The following is a 17,571-nucleotide window of genomic DNA, read 5'->3' as shown; positions in this document are numbered from 1 at the left end:
GCCAGAAATCACTCTCAGATCAGCTCTGTCACAGACAGCAGCTGTGGTCACAGGCCATTGCTAGGGAGTTCCGACAACCATCACCGTAGCAACTGAGATCAACTGGGCCAACAGAGACACACAATTAATATTCCCCCTGTCTTGGAATATAGATCAGACCTGGCGAAAAATTTTATAATCTGTTGTCATTGTGAACTTTCACCAGTTAAGACATGCGCGCACAATAACGGGGCAATGGGTTCGGGAAAGGAGCACGCCCCGACAGCAGCACGCCCCGACCCGCGTGGACTGCGAGGGCCCGTTCATCGCTGCTTGCAGCTTTAATTTCAAATAAAAATCATTATTTCTAACCTCGTCAATGTCTTGACTATATTTTCTATTCATTTTGCAACTCATTTGATGAATAAAAGTGTGAGTTTTCATGGAAAACATGAAATTGTCTGGGTGACCCCAAACTTTTGAATGGTAGTGTACCTGGGTTTGGAATAATAATCATTAGATCCAAGTTATTAAGTTATTTCATCTTGTTTCTGTCTGGACCAAACCGCAGAGAAATCATATTCTGAGTGTTGTCTTTCTTCTTATTATTCTAATGTCCACCAGAGTCAGTCACAAGCAGAGCATCTTACACACTGCTCAGGTGCTGCTCTTTTGCAGCACTGAACACATCATTAGCACATGACAGAAAACATAACAATAACAGTGATCTGTCTGGCATGCCACCTGATGGTTCGCTCATGTCAACATTCTGTAGTTTTGTACAAGTGGGATCTAAAGGTTTGTTGTTGCACTGTAGGCATTTTTAAAATGAAAAAGTACGTAGACAACTGAGTTAGAACATAGTTTATTGACATAAGCCTGGATTTTTCATTTCCCAGTTCACTTACAGTTCATCTTTCCTTAAATTTCAAACCTGCACAAGTACAGCTAATTTACAGTCCACTTTTCAGCTTAACACATCAAGATCTGTCACTGTAATTGTTTGAATTCATTATGAGCCGTTTTAAAAACAGATGATCAAAGTCGATACAGCAGAACCAGAGACATAGCCTTTCTTTGTTCCGCACATTCCTTAGCTGTATCTGATGGTCCTCATCAGTAGATGTTCTTGCTCAGTTCTAACCAGTGGTTGCATATGGGAGATGGTAACCACTGTATCTGGTGTCAGAAGGGAATGTCCTCCTTGATCTTACTGTCTGTCCACTGACTATTGACCCCTTCTCAGTTGAACACAAGCTATCACATTTTCGGATTGAAGCAATTCTGTATCAACAGGGTTTTTCTCAAAGGTATATTTCATGCTTCTATTATGCTTGCAATTCAGTAAAAATGCTGTGGTAGACGCCTGATGCCTGGCTAAGAGTAAAACCATTAGATAAACCTTAAACATATATTGATTCCTATGTACACCTCTTTACACAACATGTTCAACCATATTGATTGGACACTGGCCATGGTGTTGATGTGGCTGTCGTACAACCAAACTGCTTTTGGAGGACATTCCATTTACTGCCTGTTCAACAAAGACATGTCACAACAATAAATTCTTTGAACATTTTTCACATGAATAAATGTTTCCCTTACTTGAACTTTCTATTTCTTTCTAATTTTTACAATATTGAATAACATTAGACTTTTATTACATGATCAACAGAAAAACAGTTTAAATGCTAAAGTAAAAACAAATCTGAGCGATGTCAGGTATGCACCATTCTACCACATACCACACAGAATGAATCCTTGGAGGAGACTGTTAGTCTTTCTATATTGTGATGCTGTTTTCTATGCGGCTGGGCAGGAGGAAGAGGTACTGAAGCTCCAGTCCTTCATTCTGCTTTAGGATGTGGTCCTCAATCTCTTTCAGCTCTCTCCTGAACTTGTCAATCAGCTCCAGGGCTGTCCCCTCAGTGAAGTGCTCCTCTGTGTATTGGCCCAAAGGTATCTAGGCAAAAGAATACAGAAAGCTGCTGAAGAAAGAGGAACTATTGTAGATGATGTAATGTGATCACTGTCAGATTAAGTCAGCAGCATTGCATTCAAACTCTGGGATAACTGAAATGGTCATTAATAAAACAACTGAGAATAAAAATAAAATATGCATTATGGTTACTTCCTAACATATTCACTGACATCATGGCCTCTAGTTTCATGAATGACCAGTGACCAGTATGCAAAGCCTATGGAAAGGACACTGATTTTTATGAAGGCAGCGGGAGATAAATTCTATTATGTATCACACACTTGCACTACAAGCTTGTAAGCCAATCATGATCCAGTATGCACCTAACACAAATGTGATGAAGAAACTTGGAAACAAACACTGACAATGGCCTTTTCAGTAGGATGGGAGACATCTTGTCTGAAGCACTTAAACCTTTTAAATCCTGTTCATAGATTCTTCATTTTTCACTGAGGAAGAATAAGACTGTTGTTTACAGCTAAATATTTCAAGTTGATGTTGCAGTTGGGCTTGGGAGTGACGCGTTGGCTGTATAGTTCCCACAATAGCACACACAACAGGATTTGGAAACATTGCAAGAAAATACAGTGAATGGGTTAATGCGTGTATATGCCTGTAGCACCCTCATTTGTGTGGCAGACCTTTATTCAGGATAAAGTCATTCCAACATAATTAAAGTTATTTCAACATAAACCTAAAGTTCTTTCATAGTCTTGCACCTTAGTTGGTGGAGGCAGCAGATAAGGATTGGACACCAGTCAAAGAAACAGGCTCCTGAGGAGAGATATTTCTCAATTTCTACACATTATGTGTGACTACTATGTACTGTGTATGTCTCATGTTTGTGCATCCTCACGTCCAGATTACAAAAAAAACATGGTGCCATGCCCTACTCCCAACAGGAAGTTGAATTTTGAATTTACTAGGCAATTTTAGTGCATTTTTGATCATTTGCAGCATTCTACTTGTACAAACTCCTCCCTAGAACTTTTCCAGGATACATCACACATTTGGTCAGCAAAGACTAAAGTCTAAGCTTAACATGTATATCCATTGTGTTGTTGAGGCTTGATATACAGCAGCATCCATGGATGTGTTGAATGGGGTTCCTCAAATGCCTGACACCATGCCAAATAGGAAGTGGGAAGAACTCCACACTGTTGCATTTGATTCTATTTATGTATGCAAAAGTAGGACATCGTTGATAAGACTGTAAAAGCCTAGTGAAACTCATCCCCAAATTAAAGCCCTTCTGAATGACTCTTCTGAATGTTGTGTTTCCAAAGTATTGTATCAGTCTGTACAAACGAGCCTACTTAAAGAAATGTATCCTTGGTAGGCGAATCACGTTAAGGTAAGTACAGCTAAATCTGTTAACAGGTTAGTGTTTGGTTTAAGAGTCAGTCTATGACGTAATTCTAATTAATTACCGTATAATTAAAAGTTGAACCGCAGTCCACCACATACATCAACAAAGCCAGCTGGCCCAGCATATGTTACATATTAGACAAAAGTACACTGTTTGTTGGTTTGTTTTTTTGTTTGTTTGTTTTTCTGTTCAGACCTGAGGGTTGAGACACAAGATTTGGAAATCTCTATCTGGTCATATCAGGGTCACCGTGATTCAACCTGCCAATGATTTCAAATAGACCTACTTGATCCTTGACCAGGAAAGGGAGATTTCATTATCTGTGTGTGTGTGTGTGTGTGTGTGTGTGTGTGTGTGTGTGTGTGTGTGTGTGTGTGTGTGTGTGTGTATGAACAGTTACAGCTCCTGATGAACAGGTGGCACCATGCATGGTAGCCTCTGCCACCAGTGTATGAATGTGTTAATATGTGAATGCTGACATGTGTTGTAAAGTGCTGTGAGTGGTTGGTTCTATAAGACTAGAAAAGCACTTTATAAATACATATAAATACATTTACAATTGTCATCCGGGTTATAAGTTTTATGCAAGTTTTTACTGGCCCCAGGCCTTAAGACCAAGGCCATGTCACAAGGTCGCCAGCGAGTCTGGACAGGTCAGAAAGGGCAGTAGTACAGGTCAATCAGTTGGGCCGCTCTTTGGAAGATTCTACAAGCCGGGCTTAGTTTTTTTCAACCCAGCAACATATGACACCTTGCCCTGCCCCAAACCTCCACCAGTGGTTTGGCAACAAGGAGAGTTACCCCTCCTGTAGTACCAACAATGCTTTACCACATCCTGTCAGGATGCAAGACTGCACTGACTCAAAGGTGCTACAGATGGCAGCAGGACTGGATCCTGATGAAGCTGGCCGAAACACTGGAAACCTGTGGACAGGAGACAAACGCCATACAGCCTCCTGCAGGGAAACAGCTTGTCCAGTTAGTCAGGCTTGGCTGGGGTTCCAAAAACACCTGCCCAGGGGCTCCACCCAGGCTCCTCACCCCAGTAAGAAGTGAATTATGAGATTCAACCTTGGTGCACAGCTGCAGTTCCCCAGGGAAATAACATCCACACCTCTCTGTTCTGACATTGTTTAATGGTCCAACTCTGGATGGAGTTGAGGCACATTGCTGCTGAATTATTTCTATGTATTTTTTTAACGCAGTGAGCAAACACACAAAACCTTATTGTCTTCTTGAATAAATACTGTACCTTTCAAGGGAAGCGAGAAAATATGTTTTTCTGTAATTTCGTTAACTTATCAGTGATGTGAGCTTCTTAAAATTAGAATTTGGAATCCGCATTTAATATATAATTTCATACTATATGAACCAGACAGGGATGAACTCACTGCATCTGGTTGTGCTCGCCCCAGATGCCACGTGATAGCCATCTGTACACAGGACTGGCTAATATCAGGAAGGGTGGCCATGATCATCTCCATGGTGACAGCATCTTTGTCTGTTGGTGGGGGCAGTCTCATGGTGCAGGGGGTGTTGGGGACCCAGGCACACCAGTCAAACTGGAAAAAGATCAACAGAGAGAGAATGCATTAAAGCCCCTCTGAGTAGGATGTCTAACTTTGGCGACTGGCAACACTTCACGAGGGCATCTCAGAGCTAACAGCATTGTTGACAAAAACCACAAACATCATGGTGTGTAAGTGTCTGAGTGTCCAGCACCTGTCCATTGTTAGTCGCAGCATGCTGGGATGTACTGGAGAAGATGGCCACTGACAGCAGGGTGGAGAGTTCCTCTCTGGTGTTGAGCTTACTGGGCAGACCTGAACATACATTACATCCACCATCAAGTATTGGAATGGATTAGCTTAGCTTTAACTTTACTGTCATTAAACAGAGTAGAGACTTAGACAAAGAAATGCAATATAGATAAGGTAGACACCACCCTATGCACAAGGGATCTCACAATTTGCACTGCAAATTATCAAATAAGTATCTGAAGTAATTTTCTGTAATTTACTGAATTATTAAGTAAAATTAAAATTATATACATATTTACATGCAAATATATACTGTAGACTATGGGTTCACTGATGATCTGACTCAATATTCAGCATAGGGGTGTTGCTGATAACTGCTATTGACAATAACCGTGATATTTTAAAAATAAATAAATATTGATATTGTGTTAATAATTGGCATATGATTATATCATCACTATCGATATCAGCGCCTCTTAAAACGTTTCTGTTTCTTTCTGTTCTTGCTTTGTTATAGTAGGTGGCAGTAGTGCACCTTGCCACTGGTTGCCAACTAACATACAACAGAAAGGCTGCAGTAACAGAGAACTGTTAGCTAGCTTGGATCTGGTGTGTGGCTGCGATTCATTGATTCACTACTGCTGTGAAAAAAATCATGTCGAAACGACAGACATTTATGGTTACATAGACTCTTTCTCCACTTTCTAACAAATAACACTAATATGATGGCATACTGTATACTGTACATTGTATATACATATTTAGACATCACGTTTTCTAACAGTTATTCAGTATCTGGTAACAGAGCCATCCATCCATCCATCCATTATCTGCCGCTTATCCGGGGCCGGGTCGCGGGGGCAGCTGCCTGAGCAGGGATGCCCAGACTTCCCTCTCCCCGGACACTTCCTCCAGCTCCTCCGGGAGGATCCCAAGGCGTTCCCAGGTCAGCCGGGTGACATAGTCACTCCAGCGTGTCCTGGGTCTTCCTCGGGGTCTCTTCCTCCCGGTGGGGCATGCCTGGAACACCTCCCGAGGGAGGCGTCCAGGGGGCATCCGATACAGATGCCCGAGCCACCTCAGCTGACTCCTCTCGATGTGGAGGAGCAGCGGTTCTACTCCGAGCTCCTCCCGTGTGACAGAGCTCCTCACCCTATCTCTAAGGGAGCGCCCTGCCACCCTGCGGAGGAAACTCATTTCGGCGGCTTGTATCCGGGATCTTATTCTTTCGGTCATGACCCAAAGTTCATGACCATAGGTGAGGGTAGGAACGTAGACTGACCGGTAAATCGAGAGCTTCGCCTTGCGGCTCAGCTCTCTCTTCACCACGACAGACCGATACAACGACCGCATTACTGCAGCCGCTGCACCGATCCGCCTGTCAATCTCACGCTCCATCCTTCCCTCACTCGTGAACAAGACCCCGAGATACTTAAACTCCTCCACTTGAGGCAGGAACTCTCCCCCAACCTGGAGGGAACAAGCCACCTTTTTCCGGTCGAGAACCATGGCCTCAGACTTGGAGGTGCTGATTCTCATCCCAGCTGCTTCACACTCGGCTGCAAACCGCCCCAGAACATGCTGGAGGTCCCGGCTCGAAGGAGCCAACAAGACAACATCATCCGCGAAAAGCAGGGATGAAATCCGGTGGCTCCCGAACCAGATCCCCTCCGGCCCATGACTGCGCCTAGAAATTCTGTCCATAAAAATAATGAACAGAACCGGTGACAAAGGGCAGCCCTGCCGGAGTCCAACATGCACTGGAAACAGGTCTGACTTACTGCCGGCAATGCGAACCAAGCTCCTGCTCCGGTCGTACAGGGACCGTACAGCCCTTAGTAGAGGGCCCTCGACCCCGTACTCCCGAAGCACCCCCCACAGAATGCCACGAGGGACACGGTCGAATGCCTTCTCCAAGTCCACAAAACACATGTGGACTGGTTGGGCAAACTCCCATGAACCCTCCAGCACCCTGCTGAGGGTATAGAGCTGGTCCAGTGTTCCACGGCCAGGACAAAAACCGCATTGTTCCTCCTGAATCCGAGGTTCGACTATCGGCCGAATTCTCCTCTCCAGTACCCTGGAATAGACTTTACCAGGGAGGCTGAGGAGTGTGATCCCCCGGTAGTTGGAACACACCCTCCGGTCCCCCTTTTTGAATAGAGGGACCACCACCCCGGTCTGCCAGTCCGGAGGCACTGTCCCCGACTGCCACGCGATGTTGCAGAGACGTGTCAGCCAAGACAGCCCCACAACATCCAAAGACTTGAGGTACTCAGGGCGGATCTCATCCACCCCCGGTGCTTTGCCACCGGGCAGCTTCCGGACTACCTCGGTGACTTCGGCTTGGGTGATGAATGGATCAACCTCCGAGTCCCCAGCCTCTGCTTCCTCTATGGAAGACGTGTCAGTGGGATTGAGGAGATCCTCGAAGTACTCCTTCCACCGCCCGACGATATCCCCAGTCGAGGTCAACAGCTCCCCGCCTCCACCGTAAACAGTGTTGGCGGGGTGCTGCTTCCCCTTCCTAAGGCGCCGGATGGTTTGCCAGAATTTCCTCGAGGCCGACCGGTAGTCCTTCTCCATGGCCTCCCCGAACTTTTCCCAGGCCCGAGTCTTTGCTTCCGCGACCACCCGTGCTGCAGCACGCTTGGCCTGCCGGTACCCGTCAGCTGCCTCAGGAGTCCCCCGAGCCAGCCAGGCTCCATAGGACTCCTTCTTCAGCTTGACAGCATCCCTTACTGTCGGTGTCCACCACCGAGTTCGGGGATTGCCGCCACGACAGGCACCGGAGACCTTACGGCCACAGCTCCGAACAGCCGCGTCAACAATGGAGGCGGAGAACAAGGCCCATTCGGACTCAATGTCCCCAGCCTCCCTCGGGATCTGGTCAAAGCTCTCCCGGAGGTGGGAGTTGTAGACCTCCCCGACAGAGGGTTCCACCAGACGTTCCCAGCAGACCCTCACAGTACGTTTGGGTCTGCCAAGTCCGTCCAGCTTCCTCCCTTGCCAGCGAAACCAACTCACCACCAGGTGGTGATCAGTTGACAGCTCAGCCCCTCTCTTCACCCGAGTGTCCAAGACATACGGCCGGAGGTCAGATGACACGACCACAAAGTCGATCATCGACCTCCGGCCTAGGGTGTCCCGGTGCCATGTTCACTGATGAACACCCTTATGCTTGAACATGGTGTTCGTTATGGACAAACTGTGACTGGCACAGAAGTCCAACAACAGAACACCACTCGGGTTCAGATCAGGGAGGCCGTTCCTCCCAATCACTCCCCTCCAGGCAACACTGTCGCTGCCTACGTGAGCGTTGAAGTCCCCCAGCAGAACGATGGAGTCCCCAGTTGGAGCACTCTCCAGTACCCCTCCCAGGGACTCCAAGAAGGCCGGGTACTCTGCACTGCCGTTTGGCCCATAGGCCGAAACAACAGTGAGAGACCTATCCCCGACCCGGAGGCGCAGGGAAACGACCCTCTCGTTCACCGGGGAAAACTCCAACACATGGCGGCTGAGCTGGGGAGCTATGAGCAAGCCCACACCAGCTCGCCGCCTCTCACCGCAGGCAACTCCAGAGTAGAAAAGAGTCCAGCCTCTCTCAAGGAGTTGGGTTCCAGAGCCCAGACCGTGTGTGGAGGAGAGCCCGACTATCTCTAGCCGGTAGCTAGCTCAACCTCCCGCACCAGTTCAGGTTCTTTCCCCCTCAGCGAGGTGACATTCCATGTCCCCATGGCTAGAGTCACCGTCCGGGGATTGGGTCGCCGGGGCACCCGCCCAGGACAGCCACCCAAATCGCACCGCACCGGCCCCTTCTGAACCCTCCTGCGGGTGGTGGGCCTACTGGAGGGCGGGCCCACGTCACTCCTTCGGGCTGTGCCCGGCCGGGTCCCGTGGGCAAAGACCCGGCCACCAGGTGCTCGCCTGCGAGCCCCAACCCCGGGCCTGGCTCCAGGGTGGGGCCCCGGTGACGCCATTCCGGGCGACGTACGCTTCCTAGATGTGTTTTCAGTCATAGGGGGCTGGAACCGCTCTTAGTCTGACCTGTCACCTAGGACCTGTCTGCCTTGGGAGACCCTACCAGGGGCATTAAGCCCCGGACAACATAGCTCCTAGGATCATTCAGGTACTCAAACCCCTCCACCACGGTAAGGTGTCGGTTCAAGGAGGAGGTAACAGAGCCATGATTCAATATTTACTTTTTCTTACATAACAGAGCCACAAAGTTGTCTGAATTTTTGCCTGTCATATAAATGCTTACAATCTTTGTTAAAAACAAACAAACCAAAAATCTGTTAACCTGGATGTTTAGATATGAGAAAAAAAAATTAAATTAACAGACCAAAGCTGGGGAGCTCTGTGAAGCCTTCTTGTGATATGTCACTGAACCAGGCTTGAAGCTCCAGGTCCTCCTGCATATCATGGTCAGACTGGTAGTACAGGTTCACCATACCTGAGACAAAACTGAAGGAAGAGGTAGAGTTAGAAATATGACTCATAGTAAGAGGCCCGTTGAGTTCTCACAAGACCTGCCCTGCTCTGCCTCTGATTGGTTGGCTATGTTGGTTGCTTCCTCCATGCTTTACTCAAACTCACACAGTAGCTGGGCCAAAGCCAGGATTTTAGAAAATACTGTGAGAACATTTTTGAAGACTATACTGTAAATCCATGCATTTGAATACATTTTGAGAATTAAAATCACGTAAGAAATAATGTCTCTGCCAACACAATGAAATAGAAGATTGAACTAGAACTCTATAGAATATAAGTGAGAAATATGGACAATTTTGACAGCCTAACTATTTCAAATTTAGTGGTTGTGCAGGAAAGAAAGGAATTTCTTTTTTACTCAGAAAATTACATTTTGATTTAAACTTATTTTTTTGAAAAACTTTTGCTATCTGTGCCATAGATTCCATGTTGTCTAAAATAATTGAAAAGATACAAAGGTCTAATATGTCTTCAGATTAAGTATTTACCAAAAATATGCCCTTTAAAATAAAAAGATACTATAAATGTAATTCTTATTTGTAATACAATATAAAGAAGAGGTATTTCTCGTTAGTGATCAATGGAATAGTTATAATGAGGTCACTGTAACATTTTGGTAATGATCACTGGATGCACAGCTCTCTATCTGTGCCTCATTTCCTTTCTGCTGAGGTCCTGGTGCATGAAGAAGCAGCACAGAGTCCAAAAGGAATTAGAAAATCTTGTCATGACAAAATCTTTGGCAGCACAGTGACCCAGGACAGAGTGACTTGTGTCTCATATATATTTGAAAATATTTAATGCCTGATAAGATCTTCCAAGGTTCCAATGTGATTCACTACCAGACAAAGCACAGAGCTAACACAACACTTTTACTTCAACAGTTGAAAAAACCTAAGACTTTTTGTGTGCACACAAAAGGCTTATTTCTCTTGAATTTTGAGCATAAATGAGTTAAAATCAGTGCTAGTGAGCACCTCTCTTTTGCCAAGATAATCCATCCACCTGACAGGTGTGGCAAACCAAGATGCTCATTAAACAGCATTATTATTGCACAGGTGCCCCTGGGTGGGTGTGGCACAGGTAGACATGCCAACTGAGCAAGTACAGTTGGCATGCCAACTACAGGAATGTCCACCAAACTGTTGTCCATTAATTGAATTTTTATTTTATCGCCATAAGCCATCTCAAATGTGGTATCTGAGAATTTGGCTGTACATCCAACCGTCCTCACAAGACCACCTCAGCCCAGGGCCTCCACATCCAGCTTCATCTACAAGATCGTCTGAGACCAGCAACCTGAACATCTGATGCAACAGCTGGTTTGAAAAAGAAAACATTTCAGCACAAACTGTCAGAAAGCATCTCAGGGAAGCTCATTGTCCTCACCAGAGTCTAGACCTCACGGCCGTTTGTTTAGACAAATGTTCACCTTCAATACTGAGTTGAGATCCTGTCATACATTCATCCACCACCATCACCTCATTTTGCAGCATGATAATGCACAGACCCATGTTGCAAACATCTGCACACATTCCTGGAAGTTAAAAAACATCCCAGTTCTTGCATGGCCTGCGTACTTGAGCATGTTTAGAACGCTCTGGATCGACGTGTACAATGTTCCACTTCCTGCCAATATCCAGCAACTTCACACAGCCACCAAAGAGGAGTGAACCAGCATTCCACAGATACTATCAACAATCTGACCAACTCTTTGTGAAGGAGATGTGTTGCACCGCATGAAGCAGATGGTGGTCATACCGGATACTGAACATATTTAAATGAGAAAGTGGATACAATTTAATAAAACTATGCAGCATGATAAGGCCATCAGCATGAACGGTTTTTCCCCTTTCCACATGCTTGGCCGCATTTCACTCTTAACTGCATCACAGTACTAAAGATAAAGGTGCTCTAACTTCACTGTTAAAATCTCTCAGATCCATCAGATTGGTCTTTTTCAGAATAGACCAGACCCAGCAGTAGTGTCAAGTCAGCTGCTAGTATGTGCATGATGTGTTTTATGTACCCGTAAATGGCCTCCCAAAGCATTAAGCTGTGTTCTCTGTAGAAATACTTTGGAAGCTGGGAAACTCCTCTGTCAGTGAAGTCATTGTGGGGCTGGAGGGAGCGGTAAGTCAGCACCTTGTACTCCCTTTGAGCCAGAATCAACAGGCCATCACCACCAGTGGACACAACCTACACAAACATGACCATCATTCATGAGCACCATCAATCATTCATTGACAAATTATTTAACAGAGTTTGTTTTTCATTTCTTTTATACAGGACATCAAAAACGAATAACAATCACACAATAATGTGGCCAAATAATATTATTTTATGAAATTTTGTGATAAACGATATATATTGATATATTCTGAAATCTCTTTTGATAAATAATCATCAGTAGTGTGGATATAAGTATTGGGAGTGGGAACTGGCTGTGATATGGCATTAGTGTTGTCTTTTCCTGGTTCATTACAGTAAAGTGATAAAAATGATTGTGATTGATGACTGTTCTACTTATTCTAATACTTTGTCATTATATCCACACTACTGAAGTAAGAGAGCGTCACAGTTTGAAGCTGAAGGCCACTGACTAAGCTGCTGTATTTTACGAGTTGGGACTGAGAAAGTGGTGCATTTCATGATATAACTACTATATATCTAAAATATAAGACAACATATAATTTCATATCAAGATAATGATTTAATATCAATATTTTGCCCAGCCATAATAGTCTGGCAAAATATATCAAGCCTACATCAAATAAGTTCAAACATTTGAAAATCCCAATCAAATGTACTGTTTCTGAGTGACACACCCGTTTGAAGATGCCATTGGCAGAGATGAGCTGAGTGCGTCCCCTGCAGTTGATCTCTAGAGTGTAGCGCAGATGAGGAGCCAGGAGCTGCAGCAGGAAGACAAAGACAGCTGTTTAGGGTAGCATCAATATTGAGTGCCTGTTTCTTTAAATGCTAATGACCTAAGCATTTAAATGCCAATTTACCCCTATAGCGTTACTTCTTGAAGTGCCTCTCTACTGCAGTAGTTGGGGGATGGATTGGGTAGTTAGACGGATCATCACCCAACTTTCCCCCTCAAGACTGTAGTTCATGTCCAATGTGTGACCAAGTGTTAAGATTGATTTATTTTGAAGTTATGTTAAGTAAGTAAGTTAACTTGCGTAAATCAAGTAAGTTACTTGATGGAATGTAGTTATTCTAACCCAAAGTATCATCTTTTCTTTAACCTAGCCAAGTATTTTTGTGCCTAAACCTAACATCAGTACCAGTCAAAATGTCATAATATGTCATAATATGCAAACTGTTTTCAACAAACTTTATTTTGAAAGTCTAACTGAATGTTGTATGTTTATTATTGCTAACTTGACCGTAGAGCCCCTCACATGCAAAGCTGAGTCAGAGGCAAGGTACAGTGTCCACAAGGGCGTCATTTCACGTGAGGCCGCCTGTGACCAAAACAGACTTCACCCTTCAACAACAATGCAAACACTCAGTGGCTGCACCTGATTGGACGAACGCCACTCATGAGCTGTGCTCCTGGATTTCCAACTTAACCAATATGGCAGCTCGTTTGGGAACTTTCTTTTATATTACAAAAATAGCTCAACAAAATGTTTCTGAAGACCTTTTAGGCTAGAAATAAGCCATGCATGCATCGTTTTAACTTGTTCCAGCCGGATGCCCCCGATTTGAAAAAAATAGCCAGAATTCAACTTTATGCAAATGAGGAGCGAGCAACACAACACTGTCTCTTGAAGAGCACCGCGTTGCCACCAGAATGGGTTGCATGGCTTCCTACATAGACAAAGAATGGGAGGCGTGAAAACAACAGATCTTGCTGACACGTACACTCAGAGCATCACTTGAAGCTTAAGGCCCCTGACCAAGCTGCCACCTTTGACAAGCTTGGAGTGAGAACGTGTTGTATACTTTCATATTGACCATTCACTGTAAACTTACAATAATTCCCTACTCTCCACAGAACTGAATACAGACTTTGATAAAATCTTCTAACTAAAAAGATATAATTCTAAATAATATGACTTGTGCAGATGTTTACCTTATATATAGGGTGCACAGCTGGCAGCTGTCTCAGAGTAGCTACACAAAACACTTCTACGACCAGGTGAGTCCTGAGCAGGTGAGACAGCACCTGGAACACCTGGAACTCAGAGTGACGCACCCACATCTTCGCCAATAGCCAGGCCAGGGGTGGGTCTCTGGGCAGGAATATGGGTGTGTCCAGGCATGGAGTCTGCTCCAGCTGAGGACGAGTAGGGGAAATGATTATAGTCAGTCCTGTTCCACTACATAAAGGAAACTTGAACTTCAGAACCTCCCAGACCAAATGAAGTTCAGCTATAAGTCACCAGTACAGCTTCACATTCAGTACTCTCCAATCTTTTTAAAAAGTATCGCATTTCCCTTCAGTATTCTCACATTTTTAGAAATACTAATAAAAATGGCATTCAGTTCTCTCAGATTTATATAAAATGTTCCTTCATTTACATGCAATATTCTCTCATGTTATAATTTCTATAAAAAACACATTCAGTATTTTAAGATGTTTATAAAATGTTGTCAGAGTACTTTCTGTATTCACACATTTTTAAAATAATTCAAAAAGTTATATTCAATATTGTATGATTTTAATAAAATGTTCCCAGGTTTACCTTCAGTATTCTCACATGTTTAGAATATTGCTCATGTTTACATTCCATTATTACATTTTCTATGTTTCATATTCATGTCATAGTTTTGGTTTTCAGTTCAGATGTTTCCTCTTTAATTTGTAGAATTTTGTTGAATTCATCCTTATGTGTCCTGTGACGTTCCACTTCCTGTCTTTGTCCTTTTCCTGCCCTTTTTCTGTGTTCACCTCTGTTTTATTTGTTCTTTAGCCCTTGTGTATTTAAGTGTGTCATCTTCCCCTCGTTCTTTTGTAAGTTTGTCTGTTTTCATCCCGTGTCTCCTGCATTCCTGTTCTTGTTCCCCTGTCCTCATGGCTTTATGGCTTGCATTTCACAAGTTTCCTTTTTTTTTTCAGTTTTTTTTTAAATAAAATGTTTTATAAAATATTCTTTCCATATTCTCAAATTTATATACATGATTCTTCTAAAAATAAGTCTGTGTTCTGAGAATTTCAGAACATGTTCTCCGCTTTAAGTTCAGTATTCTCAGATTTTCATAAATATTTCTCAGATTTACAGTCAGTGGTTTTTATTAAATATTCTCAGGTTTTTATATATTCTTTCATAATTACATTCATTAAAGCACAGAAATGGAAGGATAAATTCTGGAGCCAAATTCTGGTCAACTTTTACAGAGGAGCATTAGGAAGCATCGTAACTGGAAACATGACAAACTGGCATGGTTCATCACGGCCCAGGACAGGAAGGCTCTACAGTGGGTGATTAAAACCAAAGAACATCACTGGTACCATCTACAGAGCATCAGCAACATTGGTGAAGTGAGATGTCTGCACAGAGCCCAAAGATACTAAAAGGATACTAAAACACCCACCCCAGCCACAGTCTGTTCACCCTGCTGCCATCTGACAACAGATACACAAGTATCTGCTGCTGTGCCACCAGACTACAGAGCAGCTTCATTCCTTTGGCCGTGAGACTCCTCAATTCATCATCAACACTCCATTTTCTAAAATAGAAGCACTTACACATAGTTTTGTTTTTTAAACCCATGTGTTCTCAAATATGACAATACATTTCCCTTGTAACCTTGTAACCCTGTAGTTTAGTTCAATACTCTCATGTTTTCAGTATTGTCAGGCTGCATCAGTGATATGTTGACTTCATTCAGTATTTCAGTACAGGTCTTTGGGCATGATGGGTGTAAATGATTTACCTGTATAGCAATGGGTATGAGTCCTTCATCTGGGTGTTGGTACAGGAGACAGAGTGGAGCAGCAATGTACTGAAGTTTTCCCTTTATGGTGTTAGCGGGAATGCCATCCATGATGGCATAGTCTAACAAGTAGATGTTCCCTGCCTGGACAGGAGAGAGGCAGAAAATTGAAATATTTGGAGCAGTAAATTTGTCATATTAGTAAAGTTAATCGTATAGTAAAGTTAATCGTTCCAACACTCGTGGGAGGGTCACATCTAACCTGATTAGTATAAAAACAGTTCCTGTCCCTCCAGCTCTTCCCCCTGTCGACCTCAGTTGTGCTTTACTCAACATTAGGTCACTCTCCAGCAAGACATTTTATATTAATGATTTTATTACTCACTATGGTTTGCATTTATTTTTCCTCACTGAGTGTTGGCTTTCCTCCACTGCCAGTGCTGTTCTTATTGAGGCGTCTCCCCCTGACTATAGCTTCTTATTCTCCGCTAGGAAAGACAAAACGGGTGGGGGACTTGCGGTTATCTTCTCTAATCAATTTCCCTGTACAGTATGTTCACTCGGTGATTTTACATCTTTTGAGTACCTGGCCATGCTTATTGGAAACCGCCAACATATCCTGGCATTACTCATTTATAGACCACCCAGGTTTAATCCCATTTTTTTAACAGAGTTCTCTGAATTTTTATCTACCGCTCTGATTAAATATGACAAAATAGTTCTGCTCGGTGACCTGAATTTTCACATTAATGATGTTTTGGATTCCAAAGCAACGGAATTTCTGGATCTTCTTTCGAGTCTCAACTTCATCCAACATGTCACTGGCCCCACTCATAATCTCGGTAATACTTTGGATCTAGTCTGTACAAAGGATATTACCGCTGGCCACCCTTCTATTTTTCAGGTCCCGGTCTCGGATCACTCTTGTGTCTTTTTTAACCTTCTCACGCATACACAGACTATTCGCTCTGAATCTAACCCTCATTCTTTTCGTTTCATTAACAACCATATTAAGTCCCTTCTAGCTGATCATTTGCCCGATAAACTGGAGTCGCTTTCCAACACGTCCATGTCTGTCAACAACCTTACAGATGGCCTAAACAGTGCACTGTCAGAATCGCTTGAGTCCTTTGCTCCTCTCAGAACTAGTAGAGGCACTCGAACTAAATCTGCACCTTGGTTCTCCGACCTCACTCGCTCTTTAAAACGGGCTTGTCGTAAACTTGAAGACAGATGGCGCACCTGTAAATCAGAGTCCTCTCGCCTCGCCTGGACTCTTAGCTTTAAACATTATAAACACGCACTTTCTGCTGCCAGATCTTCTTATTTCTCCAATTTGATCGAAACCAATAAGAACAATCATCGGGTCCTGTTTAATACTGTGGCCAGGCTTACACACTCTTCACCGGTTCTGAGCTCTTCTTTCACAGCTAATGATTTTCTAGATTTTTTCACTGACAAAATCTCCCAAATAAGGAACAATATCATTAGCCAGCAGCTCTCTAGCACCGTGTCCAGCAAGTGCTCTGTGTCCTGGTCCACGAGCTCACTCTCTCAGTTCAAACCCATTTCTGCTGAGGCCTTGGCCTCAATGGTTGCCTCCTCAAAGCCAACAACGTGTTCACTAGATCCCATCCCTTCTGACCTCCTTAAGGAACTCCTTCCTATTCTGAATGCCCCTATACGTGCCATCTTGAACACTTCCCTCTCTGAGGGGTGTGTCCCCTTAACCTATAAATCTGCTATCATTAAACCACTCCTCAAGAAACCCAATAGCGATCCACTGGTTCTTGCCAATTATCAACCTGTCTCCACTCTCCCTTTCTTATCTAAAATACTTGAGAGAATTGTTGCTGATCAACTGACTGTCCACCTTTCTACCAATAATCTCTTTGACAATTTTCAGTCTGGTTTCCGCTCCTGCCACTCTACTGAGACTGCCCTAACTAGAGTAGTCAATGACCTACTTGTCACTGCTGACTCTGGATCAGCCTCCGTACTTTTAATTCTTGACTTAAGTTTGGCCTTCGATACCGTAGATCATTGTGTGCTTCTACACCGACTGGAGCATTACGTTGGTATTCACGGGCTGG

The 17,571-nt window shown here is 43.9% G+C and overlaps 1 protein-coding gene across 1 annotated transcript in view; it reads right to left on the bottom strand.

Moving 5' to 3' along the window:
• Positions 1-828: 828 nt before the first annotated feature.
• alox12 (arachidonate 12-lipoxygenase) overlaps positions 829-17,571 on the bottom strand; it is a 37,583-nt gene continuing 20,840 nt past the window's right edge. The window contains exons 8-15 of the mRNA XM_073475352.1: positions 15,479-15,622; positions 13,674-13,877; positions 12,412-12,498; positions 11,613-11,782; positions 9,435-9,556; positions 5,052-5,152; positions 4,721-4,891; positions 829-1,942 (exon numbers count right to left, since the gene is read on the bottom strand). Coding sequence (XP_073331453.1) covers positions 1,763-1,942; positions 4,721-4,891; positions 5,052-5,152; positions 9,435-9,556; positions 11,613-11,782; positions 12,412-12,498; positions 13,674-13,877; positions 15,479-15,622 — 1,179 coding nt within the window. The 3' untranslated portion in view covers positions 829-1,762. The remainder of the gene's footprint in view (positions 1,943-4,720; positions 4,892-5,051; positions 5,153-9,434; positions 9,557-11,612; positions 11,783-12,411; positions 12,499-13,673; positions 13,878-15,478; positions 15,623-17,571) is intronic.

This window comes from Pagrus major, chromosome 10 (assembly GCF_040436345.1).
Source record: "Pagrus major chromosome 10, Pma_NU_1.0".
Taxonomy (NCBI): domain Eukaryota; kingdom Metazoa; phylum Chordata; class Actinopteri; order Spariformes; family Sparidae; genus Pagrus; species Pagrus major.
Note: the sequence above shows the minus strand (reverse complement) of the source record. Positions and strands in the feature narration are given on the sequence as shown.